Source organism: Calonectris borealis, chromosome 22, assembly GCF_964195595.1.
Source record: "Calonectris borealis chromosome 22, bCalBor7.hap1.2, whole genome shotgun sequence".
Classification (NCBI taxonomy): domain Eukaryota; kingdom Metazoa; phylum Chordata; class Aves; order Procellariiformes; family Procellariidae; genus Calonectris; species Calonectris borealis.
The window spans coordinates 2,464,774-2,483,501 of NC_134333.1; the positions used below are offsets into that span (position 1 = coordinate 2,464,774).

Sequence of the window (18,728 nt, forward strand, 5' to 3'; positions counted from 1 at the left end):
GACCCTGCGGTATGGACAAAAGTAAGAAGACAACTGAGCCTGCGCAAGAACAAAAGGTTACTAGCGGTGACGAAGAGGAACTATCAGCCTTCATCCCCACGACCCCTGACGACCACCACTAGGAGGCAATGCGCAAGCGCAGATGGGAGGGGTCTATGGAAATGACTTCTTGGAACTCATTTTAATACACAGCGGGGACAGGTCATGCATATGTATAGGCATATTACAAAACTTTATGAATATGTAATATTTTACTGTATATATTTATGGTGAGTGCCGCATTGAGGCGCGCACGATTTTGGTGGGACTACCCCCGTGCCGCCCAGCGCTGAATAAACATACCTACTTTACAATCTCATAGATTGTGGAGTCCGGTTTCCGCAAGTCACTAGGGCACCCCAGATGACTGCACTGGGCTGGCAGACATGGCATAGGGCCATCCAGAGACACACAATCAGCTTGGGCCACGGCTGGTGGCCAAGTGTGTGTCCCACCACACAAGTAAGGCAGTAGCTGCCTAGGCTGAGGATACTAAATTGTATTTTTAAGCTCATCCCTTGGTACTGCACTTCAGCCAGAGGAGATCTGATCAAGGGAGTAGCAGGCAGGAGTCCTCTCTTGCTGAAGCAATGGTCTAAGGGAGGGTCAGAAATGGAAGACCCCCAAAGGTCTTATATCTCCAGCCTGATTTAAAAGCATTATGCTGACAAGCTCAGATGTAGACAAATGTTCTGTAGATGTGTGAAAACAGAGGAGAGGGCTTCCTCCCAGGTGACTGGCTTAGGCAAAACATGTTCCTGCAGATAAACAAGTGAGTGACATTCAGCGCTGGGGTTCAGAACCAGCAGCATTCTTCCAGGGCTAGGTGCAAGGGCCATAGCTGACCTGGGGTGTTTGGAGGAGGAATGTGTTCCTTTAAAACAAATGAGTTGCACAGGTGCTCCCCATGATGTGGGGTCCCACAATACCCTCTCTTCTTTGGTATAGAGTCTGGAATTCAGGGAAGTGCTTACATCATTGATCTCTGAGAGGGTCTTGCCTCTGGGCTGTCTCTGATGGTTGTTCAGAGGTCTACAGGTGGTAGTCAGAGGTACACAGGTGTCTCCACTGCCCTGACCCAGTGACCAGAATGAAGCTGGGAGTTGTTACAGGCTATTTATTAGCAGAGTTTCTCAAACCATGGTCACAACCCCTGGGAATGAACACCATGACCAGGATAACAAAATATGAGAGAAACCAGGGAGGGAGGAAGAGTGAAAGAGGCTGGAACACACTTCCCTTCAGAGATGAAGGGTCATAGGACCCATGGTCCTGTTCCAGCCACCAGTACTGTGGTCCTCACTCACCTCACTCATGCTGGTCCCTCCTGTAAGAGTATATGGAAGGACAATGTCTTCTCCTTTAAGGGTATCTGGTCAAGGACCTTCTCAAGGCAAAAAAAAAGAATAGTGATAATAATAGGAAGAAGCCATAAACAAGAACATGCAGGGACACAAACCTGACCGACAAATGATAAGGGAGACAGTGATTCAAACCAAACCGGGTCAGTCACACTAGGGCTCATGAGGACATGTGTTTTTCAAGTCCTGTATGTAGGTGCTGTGTGGCAAATAAGGACACGGACTCCGTCTGAGAGGGCACAAAGACGAAGACGAAAATCCCTTCATTATACAGCACAAGCGCCTTTTTATACCTCACATTATGCCACGTATGCACTTCAAAGAATTCCCTAGTACATCCCCTAAGCAAAGGTCATCTCGACACTCTTCCGCTAATTTCCTTATCTTTGTCACGCTCTCAGAACCGTTAACTGCCACCTCTTATCTCCCTTTTTCCCACGGCTTCTTTCACTTCCCATCTTCCCATGGCTTCTTGTTTACCAACACTATGATACTGCTTGTACTCTCAGGCATTGATTCCTCCACAGTGCTGTAAATGGCAGCACCTTGTTTGATGGCAGCACCTTGTTTGCCAATGTCCTTTTACGTCTGTGCATGTGTGTGTCTGGGATACGTGCTCAGCTTTGCTACCAGTTGAACCTGCAGATGAAAAAGTGGCAGCTGCATCCCTCATCCTGGGCAGAGACCCCCGGAATGGGGGCACTGGCCTGGGCTCCAGCAGCCAGGCAGGAGGGTTCTGGGAGGAGGATGCTGGAGACGGCAGCCAATCCTTAACAGTTTAGTGCAGGCATGATCTGGTTGAGCTGTCAGTATTCCTGGGAGTACGCATATATAATCCTTATGCAATGGGGGGCTGATCCTTTGTTAGTATGCACACAGTGATAAAGTTGTAACCAGACTTCTAGGGACTTCTGGAACCAGACTTCTTATTATGCAGGCATCAAAACAGGACTTGTGCTAGTAAATCCTTGGCTAAATGGGATCAATTTGGTTGCAAAGATCTTAACAGAACATTAGAAAGACAGTAAGAGGTGTAAAAGGTTCCAACAGCAGGCCTAGTGACTGGGCTTTGCAGTTTGGAGGATGAAAAGAGATGCCTATCAAAGTATGCACAAGACCTCCAGTAGGTAATGGATCACTCCCAGCTATTGAATCAATAATGAGATTGGCTACAAAACAATGGTTTACTGGAAATGAAGGGGTATGGGAAGGGAAATGCCGACCTTAATTAGGAAAACAGCTATGTCTTACAATTTGTGAAAGAATGTGTAATGTGGACTAATGTTACTGTAGTGAGAGACTAATTTGTGCCAGAGCTTAGCACAAAGGCCATATGAATTGTACTTTAACTTCAGTTTTTCTCTATGGAAACGTAACCAGTAGGTAAGGAAGTGTAAGTAAAACTTTAAGTACAGGGTATTCGGTAACAAAAGAGAAGGAAATGTCTCAAGACACAGACAAAAAGGGTGGCTGGAGGCTGCGAGAGTAAATCAGAAGAAGAGAAGACTCCACACTCCGTGAACAGGATTGGATGAGCAGAAGGCGGCAGATATCCTGCTGGGAGTCTGTTTAGACCACCTAACCAGGATGAGGAGGCAGATGAAGTATTCTACCAGAGGCTGGCAGAAGTCTCACAATCGCTAGCCCTTGTTCTCATGGGGGACTTCAACTTTCCAGATGTCTACTGGAAATGCAATACGGCAGAGAGGAAACAGTCGAGGAGGTTCCTGGAGTGTGTGGAAGATAACTTCCTGACGCAGCTGGTAAGCGAGCCCACCAGGGGAGGTGCCTCACTTGACCTGCTGTTCACACAGAGAAGGACTGGTGGGAGATGTGGTGGTCGGAGGCCGGCTTGGGCTTAGCGACCATGAAATGACAGAATTCTCGATACTTGGTGAAGTAAGGAGCGAGGCCAGCAAAACCGCTACCATGGACTTCTGGAGGGCGGACTTTGGCCTGCTCAGGACACTGGTCGAGAGGGTCCCTTGGGAGACAGTCCTAAAGGGCAAAGGGGTCCAGGAAGGCTGGACGTTCTTCAAGAAGGAAGTTTTAAAGGTGCGGGAGCGGGCTGCCCCCATGCGCCGCAAGAAGAACGGGCGGGGAAGACGACCGGCCTGGCTGAACGGGGAGCTCTGGCTGGGACTCAGGAAAAAAAAGAGTTTATCATTTGTGGAAGAAGGGGCAGGCAACTCAAAAAGAGTACAGGGATCTTGTTAGGTCATGCAGAGAGGAAATCAGAGAGGCAAAAGCCCAGCTAGAATGCAATCTGGCCACTGTGGTAAGAGACAACAAAAAAAGTTTTTACAAATATATTCATAACAAAAAGAGCCAAGGAGACTTTCCATCCTTTATTGGGTGCAGGGGGGAACATTGCCACCGAGGACGAGGATAAGGTTGAGGTACTTAATGCCTTCTTTGCCTCAGCCTTTAATAATCAGAGCAGTTATCCTCAGGGTATTGAGGCCCCTGAGCTGGAAGATAGGGACGGCGAGCAGGATAAACCCCCCATAATCCAAGAGGAAGCAGTTAATGACCTGCTGCGCCACCTGGACACTCACAAGTCTATGGGGCCGGACAGGATCCACCCGAGGGTACTGAGGGAGCTGGCGGAGGAGCTTGCCAAGCCACTCTCCATCATTTACCAGCAATCCTGGTTAACCGGGGAGGTCCCGGACGACAGGAGGCTTGCCAATGTGACGCCCAAATACAAGAAGGGCCAGAAGGAGGATCCGGGAAACTATGGGCCTGACCTCAGTGCCAGGGAAGATTATGGAGCATTTCGTCTTGAGGGCGCTCACAAGCCATGTGCAGGACAACCAGGGGATCAGGCCCAGCCAGCACGGGTTCATGGAAGGCAGGTCCTGCTTGACCAACCTCATCTCCTTCTATGACCAGGTGACCCGCCTCGTGGATGAGGGAAAGGCTGTGGATGTGGTCTACTTGGACTTCAGTAAAGCCTTTGACATTGTCTCTCACAGCGTTCTCCTAGAGAAGCTGGCGGCTCACGGCCTAGACAGGTACACTCTTCGCTGGGTAAAAAACTGGCTGGACGGCCGAGCCCAGAGACTTGTGGTCAACGGAGTTAAATCCAGTTGGCGGCCGGTCACGAGCGGTGTTCCCCAGGGCTCCCTATTGGGGCCAGTCCTGTTCAATATCTTTATCAATGATCTGGACGAGGGGATCGAGAGCTCCCTCAGGAAGTTTGCAGATGACACCAAGCTGGGCGGGAGTGTTGATCTGCTCGAGGGTAGGAAGGCTCTGCAGCGGGACCTGGACAGGCTGGATCGATGGGCTGAGGCCAACTGTATGAGGTTCAACAAGGCCAAGTGCTGGGTCCTGCACTTTGGCCACAACAACCCCAGGCAACGCTACAGGCTTGGGGAAGAGTGGCTGGAAAGCTGCCCAGAGGAAAAGGACCAGGGGGTGCTGGTTGACAGCTGGCTGAACATGAGCCGACAGTGTGCTCAGGTGGCCAAGAAGGCCAATGGCATCCTGGCCAGTATCAGAAATAGTGTGGCCAGCAGGAGCAGGGAGGTGATCATGCCCCTGTACTCGGTACTGGTGAGGCCGCACCTCGAATCCTGTGTTCAGTTTTGGGCCCCTCACTCCAAGAAGGACACTGAGGTGCTGGAGCATGTCCAGAGGAGGGCAACGAAGCTGGTGAAGGGTCTGGAGCACAAGTCTGATGGGGAGCGGCTGAGGGAACTGAGGTTATTTAGTCTGGAGAAGATGTGCAGGGGAACTGGAAGCAACAAAGAGGGGAGTAGGCAGGAAAGGGGAATAGAAGAGGCTGGTCAGGTGTCAACCTGGGCCAGTCACTGCTGGTCTGGCTGAGCTCTGCACTTGACCACCGCAGTCTGTCCTGTCTTCTTATTAAATCTTTTCATAACTCTCCCTGCATAATCTCACTCTACCCTGTGTGTCCGTGTGCTGCAGGGACTAAGTGCCAGCTACCAGCGTGTGTGAATTTGATGCCAGCTACTGAAGTCAGACTGGGATTGTGGCAGCCTCTGACCTCTGGTGTCAGCTACTGGAGCCAGTGGGATCCCAGTGCAGCTACCAGAGCGAGCGGGGTCTCGGTGCCAGCTGCTGGAGGCAGTGGGGCTCTCAGCTGCCAGCTGCTGGGGCAGGAACAGTGTGTATCCTAAAACCATTTCCTGGGGGGATGGCGTGAGTGAAGCGAGTGAGGGGTTCAGCACCGGCAGCTGGAGCGGTGTATAGGGTTTGCGTGGCAAGGTTTTGGGAGTGGGGGGGCTACAGGGGTGGCTTCTATGAGAAGCTGCTAGAAGCTTCCCCCATGTCTGATAAAGCTGATGCCAGCCGGCTCCAAGATGGACCCACCACTGGCCAGGAGAAACAACTCTGCAGACACCAAGGTCAGGGAAGAAGGAGGAGGTGTTCCACGCACCAGAGCAGAGATTCCCCTGCAGCCCGTGGTGAAGACCATGGTGATGCAGGCTGTCCCTCTGCAGCCCATGGAGGTTAACGGTGGAGCAGATATCGACCTGCAGCCCGTGGAGGACCCCATGACAGAGCAGGTGGATGCACCCGAAGGAGGCTGTGACCCCATGGGAAGCCCACGCTGGAGCAGGGTCCTGGCAGGGCTTGTGGACCCGTGGAGAGAGGAGCCGACGCTGAAGCAGGTTTGCTGGCAGGACTTGTGACCCCGTGGGGGACCCATGCTGGAGCAGTCTGTTACTGAAGGACTGCACCCCGTGGAAAGGACCCACGCAGGAGCAGTTCGTGAAGAACTGTAGCCTGTGGGAAGGACTTACATTGCAGCAGTTCATGGAGGACTGTCTCCCGTGGGAGGGACCCCACGCTGGAGCAGGGGAAGAGGATGAGGAGTCCTCTCCCTGAGGAGGAAGGAGAGGTAGAAACACCGTGTGATGAACTGACCGCAACCTCCATTCCCTGTCCCTCTGTGCCACTGCGGGGGAAGGAGGTAGAGAAAATCAGGAGTGACGCTGAGCCCTGGAAGAAGGAAGGGGTGGGGGGAAGGTGTTTTTAGGATTTGGTTTTATTTCTCATTATCCTACTCTGATTTGATTGGTAATAAATGAAACTAATTTCCCCAAGTCGAGCCTGTTTTGCCGTGAAGGTAATTGGGCAGTGATCTCTCCCTGTCCTTACTTTGACCCACGAACCTTTCGTTATATTTTCTCGCCCCTGTCCAGCTGAGGAGGGGGAGTGATAGAGCGGCTTTGGTGGGCACGTGGTGTCCAGCCAGGGTCAACCCACCACAAGCGGGAACGCAGGTCACAGCCCATGTGTCTGGTGCTGGCTGCTGCGGGGGGTGAGTATCTGTATCTTCCCCAAAGTGCGTGTGTATGGAGGGTGTGTGTGTTCACCAGAAAACTTAAAGCTGGACCAGCCAGTTAGCAGGAGTCCCAGCTCCGGGCAGGGGTATCAGCTGGGCAGGGGGTTGGTGCTGGTACCTGGGTGGAGTGTGAGGTGCCAGGGGGACGACTGGGTGAGTGCTGCGTGTTTGCAGGGAGCATCAAGCTGGACCAGCCGGCAAGTAGGGGACCCATGGGGCGGGTCAGAGGGCCAGGACCTGGGCAGGGTACCAGGAGAACAGAGGGGCTGTGCCAATGCTCAGGGCACCTGCAAATATCCATGTGGCTTGTGAACCATGAGAGTGTTGTGTGTGTACCTGCACTAGTGGCCGCCTGTCTCTGACAGCCCCAGAGGCAGTGGGGACATGGGTGTCTGCACTTGTGTGTTATGTGGGTCCTGTGTGTCGGTGGTGTTGACGGCAGCACCTTGGCTGTGGCAGTCTGTCTGACCGGTCGTGTCAGTGTCCTTTTGCATGTGTACATGTGTGCCCACATGTCTCTGGGGTACACACTGAGCCTCACTACTGGCTGAGCCTGCAAAGAGGAAAGCAGCAGCCATGGCCATTGACCTGGGATGGAGACCCCGGGTCACTAAGCGTGGCTCTAGCGGCCGGGCAGGAGGAATCACCAGGCTGTGGAGCTGCTGGAGGTGGTGGCTGCTTATAACATCCCCTAACATGCATCAATCCAGATGATGAAGGTGATACCAGGGTTAAAACAGGAGTGGTCAGTAGGATTGTTAAAAGGAAAGCCTGGAGTTCCCACATGCTTATGAACTACAAAAGGGTTAGTTCCCGCAGGGTGGTCTGGTTTTCCACCTTGCCTTCATAATTTTTCTGGGGAAACATTGTCAATGAGATAAATAGGGCCACTAAAATCACATCTGGTAGGTTTATGCTGATGTCTCTGAACAGGTCTGTCCATGCACGTGAGTCTGATTTCCCTGCCTGTTCCTGTAACAGATTTCTGTCTGTTTTACCACTACTTTAAAAGAACATTTTTTTTTCAAATTATTATTCCTCAAAATAAAAACAACCATACAAGCAAGCCCATTCCTCCACCCCTTTACTTTCCTGTGTTGCAAACAGTACATACTCTTGTCTATAAGCCCACGCTTACTCCCTTCTGCACACCCTCTTAAAGCACCTATCCTGGCAGCAATCATTTTATTACACTGAAAGAGAGGCAAGGTCTGAGGTCAGCATTTACCGCAATGTCTACATTTCTAACACATCTGGTAAGGTTGACACTTTCATTGACTCTTCATGGTTGCTACCTACTGAGTGGGAGGTTTTCAAGGATAGAAATCCATAGAAAAACCCTTAGGAGGGTTTTTTTCCTTCTCAAAGAAATTCTGATTTACTTGAGGATAAAAGGCCAGAATTCCCTAAAATTACTTCCTTATGAGAAGCCATTGAGCCAGTGAATACCAGTTGAGTTTGTCATTCAAAGGTAAACTGACAAGAGAGACTAAGGTGACTATCTAAATGAGGATACCTACTCTTTAGCCGAGATTAGTCTAACCATACAGGAAACATTCTCTATAAATCTTTGTTTTAGTTCAAACAAGGATTAATTAAAGGAAATCATACGTTTCAAATGACACAGACAATCAGTTGAAGCAATGAGAGAATCAATATTCTTGATTAGGATAATCATGTCAGAAATTAGGGAGGCATTGTGTATCAATCACATAGATCACTTAAATGATGCAGAACATAAATAACAAGTAGGATTGCTTATGCTGACCTACGCTGATTTTGCTACGTTAAAGATCGATGGAGCCACAACAAACATGAACACAAACCCCTCAGTCTCTTTATTTTAGAAGAATTAAATTTTGTAATCATAAAACGTCTCTTTCATAGTAACAAATAAATACAGGAAATGGCAGAGAGCCCTCTTCTTTTTATTTTTTGCTTTGGTGGATAATGAAAATAATGAATCTTTGGAAAAGACTTGGAAGCATAATCTCAGAATAAAGAAGTGGAAGAACAGGCAACCAAGTATGTAAGTCAAATATTGTCCACAGATCACACATTCAGGAGGCAGTATTCCTGCCTGCCTAATCATAATCTAAATCATCTGCCTTCTTTATAAAAATTATTGATATGTGTACTTCCCAAAGAGGTTTCTAGAATCAGTTTGCTACAGGAGCCTGCAGAAAAGTCAACATTTTAGTCCTCATTCTTTAACCTCAAATATTTTATTTCTAGTCAGTGATTTTTTCAAGGCAGTCTTTACCTCTTTGTTCCTCAAAGTATAAATGAAAGGGTTCAGCATTGGCGTAACAAGGGTGTTCAGAAGGGACACCACTTTGTTCATACTTAGTGAGGCATGTCCTCTTGGCCTGACGTAAATGAATATGACCGCCCCATAAAGCATGATGACTACAGTCAGATGAGCAATGCAGGTGGAGAAAGCTTTCCGTCTCCCAGAAGTAGATGGGATCCTCAATATGGTCAAAATGATGGCGAAGTAGGAGATGACAGTCAAGAAGGAAGTGCTAAACAGAAGCAATATAGCACCAACAAAAATGAGCCATTCAATATGGCGGGTGTCAGTGCAAGCCAGCTTCAGCATTGGCCCAACGTCACAGTAGAAGTGATTGATGATATTGGGGCCACAGAATGGCAGTCTGAACACCAGAATAGTTTGCACAAAGACAGTCATAAGGCCACCCATCCAAGAGCCAAACGAGAGCTGAGCACACAGTTTTCCACTCATGATGGTGGTGTAGTGGAGAGGGTTGCATATTGCTATGTATCGGTCAAAGGACATGGCTGTGAGGAGGAAAAGCTCAGTAGTACCAAGGAAAAAGAGGGAGAAGGCTTGGGCTTTGCACCCAGCTATGCTGATAGACTTCTTGACCTCCACAAGACAGGCCAAAAACTTGGGTGCAGTGGCCGAGATATAGATGATTCCCAGAAATGACAGATTTCCAAGGAAGAAATACATGGGTTTGTGGAGAGTGTTGTCATTCACCACTGTGGTGATGATGATGACATTCCCAGTGACAGTCAAAATGTAGATGACCAAGACTCCCACAAACAGCAAAACATGAACCCTTTGAAGGCTGGGGAAACCGAGAAGAATAAATTCAGTCACAAAAGTCTGGTTTTCCATCCTCTGCTTCCACTTTGTATATTTCTGCATTAATAAATATGGCAAGTAAAGGAGTGATCAAAGTTTTTTTCTATGTGAGTAGGGAAGAGGAAATATAGAGATATACATGTGTATGCGCATATAGGTATGTATATAAATATATATATGTAAGAGACATTTTAAAATTGATTTTAATATATATTTTAAAGAAACCAGAGGGTTTGAGATCCTTATAATAGTTTTACTGCTTAATTTCTCAGGTACTTTTTCAGTTGAAAAAGTGTTCTCTCTTATACTGGAAGACTGTATGGAAGACTGAAGAATTTATGATTGACAGTGATATATACTGGTAATATTCCCTCTATCAGTTACATTTCTAAGGGTGGGAGACATGACCGTAATTTATGTCCTCTAAAAGATGGATGTCTAGTCAAAATTAATCTAGGCTCCTACTTTGAAGCTCAGAGTACTGCCAAAAAGTGATTAACCCCATCCGGACGTAGGCAACATGAACTACCTCTTACCATAGGCGTTTCTCCATCGATTGTCCATAGCAGAACACAGGAGAGCTGGATGGCAATAGTTATCCAAAAATGTTATTGTTTGAACAGAGATGAAATGTATATCGCCTTTTGCATATACAAAGCCTTCATAAGTCTGTCCTGACCATAGCTTTATGTAAGAAATCACTCTCTTTCCAAGGAAAAAAAATAGATTATGCAGAAAATATTTTAAATCTCTACTTTATGAAGATTTATGTCACCAGTTTTGTGTTACCTTCATCTTTTTCATCCTCACAGGTTGTTGTCAAGCAGTCCTAAATGAAAGAAAGAGCATGACAGTCACATTCTAAACCTATTAATTGCTCATGTATTCGGTTTTATTAAAAAAAAAAAGTACAAATGATCTGCTGTCCTTTCACTCCTACTTATCAAAGCAAGCATTAAGTTGACTTAGGAGTAGAAATCATGAGCTTCCCTTGCTAAGTACATTTTAAAAAGCATTCAAGTTTCTGCCCCTCCCTGCTTTAGGATAGGAATACCTTACTAATACATTATTGTCAACACATCGTGTCTCTCTTCACCCTGATTTCTATCATGCAATCTAATTACTCATACGAGCAAACAGTCTAAATTTCTTGGACAGCAGATTGTTCTGAAATATTTTCTTTTTCTTGTCCTAAACCACTTAGAGTATAATACTCACATGCCTCGGTCTCTTTAGGGCCTGGATTACCTTCAGTAGCCACCAATGGTTCTCTGAATAATGAAAACACAAAAATGGAAGGAAGATATTCACATTTGTGAAAAAGCCACCAATGTTAAAATCATCATCCCAAATAACAAATATCTTCTGAGGAGGGAAGGGAGATAAATACCTGTCAGCAATGCCTATACTCAGCATATAATTAAACCTCTCTATGTGCTGTTGTTAAGCAAGCTGAGTAGCTCCAGACCGAGGGAAGATATTCAGGTAGTTCCATTGCACATTCAGAGGCATTTAATAAAGCCCATTACTGTGCAAAGACTATTGGCTGGGAAGGAGCAATTAACTCAGCTCATCCAACATGAAATCTTCAGGGGGAAAATGGATCACTTAAACGGTGTAAAGGGCCTGCAGAACTTTGAAAAGCAGCCTAATGGATAAATCAGCATGGAAAACCAGAGTATCTTAACTAGTAACAAAAATTAAACTCTTGTAAAGAGTCATGAAAAGAGCCCCAAATTCTCAGACAGACCTGATGAATCAGCTGTTGCAGAGTATGTCAGCTCTATGGATTCGATGAATATAAGGATCCATATTTTGTTCCCCTGCGTTTCTTTTCATTTTGGATGGCAATGATGATTAAAATTTGTGAGCAAGTCTACACAGCCTCCTCTGGGTAAGATGGGTTTGGTAACAACTGCTGATAAGATAGTAGAGTGACTGCAGAAGACTTGTGGGAACAGAACACCCAGAACTAACTGTCTGAGAACTCTTTCTGAAGCATATTGCCATACCATAATGGCAGCTTCATTCCTGAATTAACTCAACAAACTTTAGGCTGTTTTTATCACTAATGAAGCTCTCTGTCCCACATGCCTCTTTATCTCCCCCTAACTCTCGCTAAGGAAGTCCTTTGACAAGGAAGGAGCACATCCACTTGATCTGAACGGGAGGGCATGGGTGACGGGCTCAGTAAATGTTCTGAAATTTGTTTGACACCAAAGTTGAAAACTTCCACTGGGAGTTAAAAAATTATATTCCTTAACTGCTAAGAGAAAGAAAATAATGAAGCTATTTTCACTGGGGACAAGTGGCGGTTGTTGGGTGATTATGAACAGAGAACACAGCTGAGCAGCAGACAGGATGGGCCAGGAGAGTGTTTCATGTACATAACTGCACAGATATGCAGAAACAAAGGAAGATAGCTGCATACAGACATATGCAAGGGAGGGGAGCATTAATGATATGATAAAGATTGAATTAGCCTCCAGGTGCTTATTAAGAAAACCACCCATGTTCATAACAAAAAGCAACAGCTTGTTTTGATTCAGCACAGAACTAGGGATTTTTGTTACAACAGAACGATCCTGGTTCAAACTGAAATAAAAGTTTTCATGCAGAACTGTTTCTCATTTTGGTTTTGCTCTAGCTCAGCTACAGCAGCTTCCATCTGAAGTTCCAAACATTTCCATCTGCAAGAACAGAATTCCAAAGAGTTCTGGCTCCTGCAAGTTTTTCCTTCCCACCCCCAAGCCTGATCCCATTAATTTTGTTGTCAAAGAGTTTCACAAACCATTGATCAGGTTTCTCTCAGATATTTGTCTCACTACCCTTGGGTCACATGCTTGAAATCCTTCTTCCTGTCCCAAACACCCAGGGTTTTAAAGCAGCCCCTTTTTCTTTCTTACACAGGAGAAAGCCCCCAGCTCTGACCACAGTCAGCCCACAGCAGAGAGACAGCCCTCAAAAACACCAACGGAGACTCAACATTTACCTCAGACCCAGACAAAGGGTTGGATGATGAACCCCTGCTCCTACCAGCTGCATTTATATTAAGGATGCTGCTTTTTCTCTCTTCTTGATATGCAAGGCGCATAAAGACAATCACAGCCCAACAGGCACTTTTTACAAGTACTGTTATCAGCACCAGGAGAGATGACCAGCTGATAGTTGGATTGCCAACAGAACACGTAAGCACTCCGGGACGATTAATCAGCCTTTTTGTCCCTCCCCGTTGCTCCCACTAATGGTTTAGTTTTGACAGGTCTCAGACCGAAATAGATCTCTTATCAGCAATTTTCCCATCCTGACATGTAGGAACATGTCAGTAAATCAAAGAGCGTGAGACAGCAGAACAGTGAAAAATGCAGCCTCCCCTTCCCACCTCAAGGACCTTTAATACCCTGTGTTATCTGTATGCAAATGAGATATGTGCCCCTCCAGTACTTGGTACTCCTGAAAGTTCGACAGGCTAGACAGGGAGTTGGCGTTTGGCGAGACCCATCACCAGTTCGGTCTTCAGCTTTGTCTTGCTGCCAGCCAGCTCAGAGGGACATTGTCGTTACCTTGGGTATCAGGTTTTTTCAGGGCATCTCAGAAGACCATGGTCTCCTGGAAGGTGACCCCTGTCCCATTTCTCTGGGCCACTAGGGCATTCAGTTTTTCACAGGAATATGATCTGAGATCTGTTTTGTCCCATCTGAAGTGGAAGCAAAAAGGCCCATGCATGAATTATCCCATGGTACTGGGATTGACAGCCTCCTGGGAATCACCTGCAGTGGACTGCATGCATCGTGGTGGATAATTTAAAAAGATTCTGCCCTGAAAGTCTTAAAAGGTCTTTTTAAGTCCACCACATCCAGCACAACCCCAAAACCTGTAGTTCAGAGCACACATCTGGAGCAGGAGTCTCTACAAGGAGCACTGCCAGATTGCTGAAACTGCTGGTTTTCAAGATGCACACGCCTGATTACCCCCAGTAGCTTTCTGGACGGTCTTTACTGGTATCTTATGCAGGAAGATTATAGTTCCTGTGTACACAGTTCCCACATGCAAGAATGTTCTCTTTACCTCAAAGGAATAAGGCAAAGACATTTTCTTCCACTACCCTTTAGGGAAGAGTCATGTTTCTGAAAGGAATTCTTCCCTCTCCCCCACGGCCTTTCTAAAAGTGTCCTGAAAGCCAGACACCTCCAGAGATATGCCTGGTACATAATATATTCCCTCCACATCACCCCTACACTTTTGAGGAGAACTAGGAGTGTTTTGTTCAGGTTTCTCAGTGGGGGTGTCCCAGGCAGCAAATGGACAGGAAGAAGTGTCCCTTAGAAAATGCTGACCACAGTGATGTGTGAGAAGGCTTTCACTTCTCACACATGGTGGAGAAGGTCTTCTGCTCCCCCATGCTCGATGGCATCCTCAGGATGGCATCTGTAATGCAGACATAGGGTGCGCAAGTGAACAAAAATGGCAAGACTACATCTCGGATGGACATTGCAGCAGCCTGGTGTCACTACAGGAGAGCTCCAGCAAAGAGGTCAAATCACAGAAGCGGTCAATTGGGCTGGGGCCACAAAAACTTCAACTGGTTTGAGAAGTATGTGATGACGGTGGAACTAGTCATTCTCCCAAGCCACGAGCCAGCTGCCAGTGGGAAAACCACTTTCTAGTTCATCATGCTTGTATGGCCAAGTACTGGTTGGAGGACATGGTGGCCAGCAGGTAACACTTGGACACTGCAAGAGATCCAAAGAAATAGAGCTGAGCCATACAGTCCTGAGCAGAGGTGGGTCCATCCCCAGTCAGGAAGTTGGCCAGCAGCCTGGGCAGGTTGATGGAAGTATAGCAGATCTCCAAGCTGCTCAAATTTGCTGGAAAGAAATACATTGGGCTGTGGAGATGCTGGTGTGTCGCCACCAGCAGAACAATGAAGATGTTCCCAAGCACAGTCTCTGCACAGACAATGAGAGAGAGGAGGAAGAGAGGCACCTGGAATCAGGTGCTTTCCCGAATCCCATCAGGAAAAACTCTCTCGGTGACGTCTGTTTTTCCCTTTCCCCTTTCTCCATGCAGTGTCCTTGGTCTTTCTTTTCCCCTCTTGTCAGAAAGGGCACCTATGAGAGAGGGAATGTTTGTGAAAGAAAATGTTACCAGAGAGCAAGCAGTGTTTTGCGCACATCAGGCTGTATTCATGTTCCCTTTAGGGGCTCCATGCCCAGTGCAAGAAGAGGAACGGGTTCTTGGAGAGAGCTTGAACTAGGAGCACTCCTTTCCACCACATAGATGAGTTGCCCCAGGAAGGTACCTACTACTCTCAATGGAATAAAAAGGGAATAGGCATTTTCTCAGTCTTCAACAGCCCAATGACTATGCCTCAACTTATCCCCAATATGTCCTTCACAGGTGTCAAGGACAGAGTTCCTTTTGCTATCAGCAGGAGAAAGACAACTTAGTGTCTAAGAGGAGATTTAAATCTCAGATCTACAGTAAGTGGAAGGGGGTCCAGCACAAGTATACTGAGCTTTGTGTATGGTGAGACAGAAGCTAGCATTGCTTGCTGAATTGCTGCATGAGCATATCTAGCTAATTATTACATCATAGCGTTGTCTGAAAAGCGGATTCGTGCCCGGCGTGCAAGTGACCAATTCCACACGCTCAGGAGAGAGATTGTTTTATTCAGGCCTGGGTGCTCGGTGGACTTGCCACAAATCAAGCACACCTGGTCTAGTCACCTTTCTGTTTATATCCATGCTTCTCATACTTATTTTAAGATTCTCTTTTACATATTCCTTAAATTTCCGGGAACTAATTATAATATTACATCATCCTAGACACATGCGCACTAAAGCCTTTAGAGTCTCCTTGAGCGTCTCGGCAGGGCAGTGAACTCTTCATGAACCTGTTCCTTTCTTTCCTTATAAGGTTGAGGTTTGTCTCCGAGCCACGTCCGGACCAGGTTTGTTTATGGTTCTCGTTTCCAAGGTTACTCTTCACTAGAGTCTAACAATGCTTCTAGGATACACGATTTAGACTACAATTCTACACACCTGCAAACACCACACCTGCTAGTTACCTAACTTCTAAGCAACAAGTCTTCATTGTTTAAAATTACCGGCAGTATGGAATAATAGGTACTGTAACAGACTGTACCTACTGCATCAATAGGATGGCTACTTCAATAACATCACTGATAGGACAGCTGCAGAACAAGAACAAAGTGACTCGGGGTCAGTCTCAGAGCTGACTCTTCAGGAAGACAGAACTGACTTAACAGGCACAATAAACAACAGCCTGTCTGGAGAAACTGAGGAAGTCCAGAAAGCCACAGGTCATTGAATTTAGGGGGGATAAAAGGCCAGCTGAAAGGTCGAGGGGTGAGATTAGCAGGAAAGGCATCAGTGAAGACCCCACCATCTAACAAACTGCTGTGGAGGTGTAGCGATCCTGACCGAAGACGGTTGCATGTCAAGGAGTTAGTGGCGCACATAACAGTTAGCCGGAGGAGGCTCAGGCCTGTGCCGTGCCGTGCCGTGCCGTGCCGTGCCGTGCCGTGCTGCACGCAGGGCGTGACCGTCAGGCTGGGCTGCGCTGCACAAATGCCCCGGCCGCAGGACAACCTCAGCAGCTCCTTCTAACGGAGGAGCCCACAGGCAGCGCATGCTCGGCGCTGGCGATTACGGCTCCTGCCTGTCCTTGCCTGTGTCTGAAAGTGCAGCAAGAAATTCTCATGTGAACATGTGAACGTCCTTTCTGTTTGACAGTAGAAATGATGAATACCATTGTTTTCCTTGAAGAAAATCCTCCAGTAGCTTGAGTGACCCTTCCACACACGGGATCTGTGCGGTGTGCTGCACCCTGGTTGGAGACCAAGCTGATGCTTTACAGCTTGGTGTTCCCAGCATCTGAAGGGACATAACATTTTCTGTATGATCCTCTCTTTCTTCATAGAGTTAGCTTTGATAAATAGCATTTTAAAAGATAGCTTACAGGGCCAGAGTGCTTGTCTTACTGGGATCATAGCAAATCAGCACCTCCTAGTGCAGACTAGGAGGCAAAGGTCTTCTCCAGGCCACCTCAACATGTCGGGTGGGGTGATCTTGAAACCCCCGTGCCCTGAGCTCTAAGGGCCAGTATGCAGGTCTTGTGGACCTCAGCAGGTTGGTAGCTCCCAGGGATCTGAGAGTGCTTGTCCTAAGGCATCTGAAAGTGCCTGCATAACTACAGCACTACACTGCTAATAGTGACCATGGCTGGCTGGCTCCGTTTTTGATAGGTATCCACCGCCAGTTGTCAGAGTTAATCATATCGCAGCTACATTGTAGACACAGACCGGCAAATTTAAACAAACATAACTGATATAAATGCACCTGCTGTTGCTGTGATTATCATAACCACATGCCACAATCTATGTCAGGTATTACAGATCTCTACACATATACTTCTTATAGTCACAGTTTCTTTCCTCACTGGCTAATACAGTGTCCTGGTTCCGGCTGGGACAGAGTTAACTTTCTTCCCAGTAGCTTGGGGTGGGTGCTGTGGTTTGGGTTTGGTGTGAGCGGAGCCTTGACGGCCCGTTGATGCTTTGGTTGTTGCTGGGTGGTGCCTGCACTGGGGACTTTTTGTTCCTCTTTTCAGCCTCCCATGCCCTGCCACGTGTAGGGGAAGCTGTGGGGAGGGAGCACAGCTGGGGTGGTTGATCCAGCTGGCCAATGGGGTATTCTATACCATGTGACATCATGCTCAGTTGTCGTGGTTTAATCTGGCAGGCAGCCAAATACCACACAGCCGCTTGCTCACTCCCCCCGCCCCCAAAGTGGGACGGGGAGAGAATCGGAAGGGTAGGAGTGAGAAAAACTCGTGGGTTGAGATAAAGACAGTTTAATAGAACAGAAGAGGGAAAATAATAATAATAATAATGATAGAATATACAAAATGAGTGATACGCAATACAATTGCTCACCACCCGCGCTGACCGATAACCAAGTAGCGATCGGTACTTCCTGGATCACGCCTACCCTTCATATACTGAGCATGACGTCACATGGTATGGAATACCCCATTGGCCAGCTGGGCTGGCTGTCCTGATTATGTTCCCTCCCATCTTGTGTACCTAGCTCAGTCAGTAGGCACGGGAGCTGTCCTTGGACTAGGAGGGCACTTAGCAACAACTGAAAACATCCATGTGTTATCAACATTCTCCTCCTACTAAATCCAAAACACAGCACTAGGAAGAAATTTAACCCTATCCCAGCCGAAACCAGGACATCAGTATAAAAACAGGGCGGGGGGGCTCGCCCCCATTCGTGACACGCAATTGGCGGTCGGTGAGCAGTTGCATTGTGCATTGCCTGCTTTGTATATTCTGCCTTTGTTGTTGCTCTCATTGTTATTATTACTGTTCTACTTTGTTTTATTTCAATTATTAAACTGTTTTTATCTCAACCCATGAGTTTTCCTACTTGTGCCCTCCCGATTCTCTCCCCTATCCTACCGGGGGGCGGGGTGGGGCGTGACTGAGCAGCTGCCTGGGGTTTATTTGCTGGCTGGGGTTAAACCACGACATACAGCTTTACACTTTCCTCCCCAATAACCGAGGAAATCACACAACTGATGTCATATCACATCAGATGCCCTCTCTCCTGTCAGTAGAAGAACAGGCACTGCAGGTATTGAGTACCTCTGAGCTTTCAGCTGTGGTTTTGGGGCTCTGTGCTCAGTGTTGCCAGTAAGAGGCTGAGTGAACAGAGGGTGAAGTGGGGAAGGAGCATCATCCAGTGCATGCTTGTGGTAAGTACCCATTACGAGCCTGAGTGCGTGCTCAGGGCAAGTCCACACTTGAGGAACAGAACTCTCTGCATCCTAGGGTTTTCCCAGCACTGTGGATAAGCACAATGAT

At 47.3% G+C, this 18,728-nt stretch overlaps 1 protein-coding gene across 1 annotated transcript; it reads right to left on the reverse strand.

Annotated features, from left to right (window-relative positions):
* Positions 1–8,923: 8,923 nt before the first annotated feature.
* On the reverse strand, positions 8,924–9,865 carry LOC142091735 (olfactory receptor 6X1-like). Its single transcript, XM_075171112.1, has one exon. It carries the CDS (start codon positions 9,863–9,865, stop codon positions 8,924–8,926), a length of 942 nt encoding a protein of 313 aa, XP_075027213.1.
* Positions 9,866–18,728: the final 8,863 nt, after the last annotated feature.

Bases quoted from the DNA above. Each gene is read 5' to 3' on its own strand.
- LOC142091735 (XM_075171112.1), bottom strand. From the start codon at position 9,865: ATGGAAAACCAGACTTTTGTGACTGAATTTATTCTTCTCGGTTTCCCC.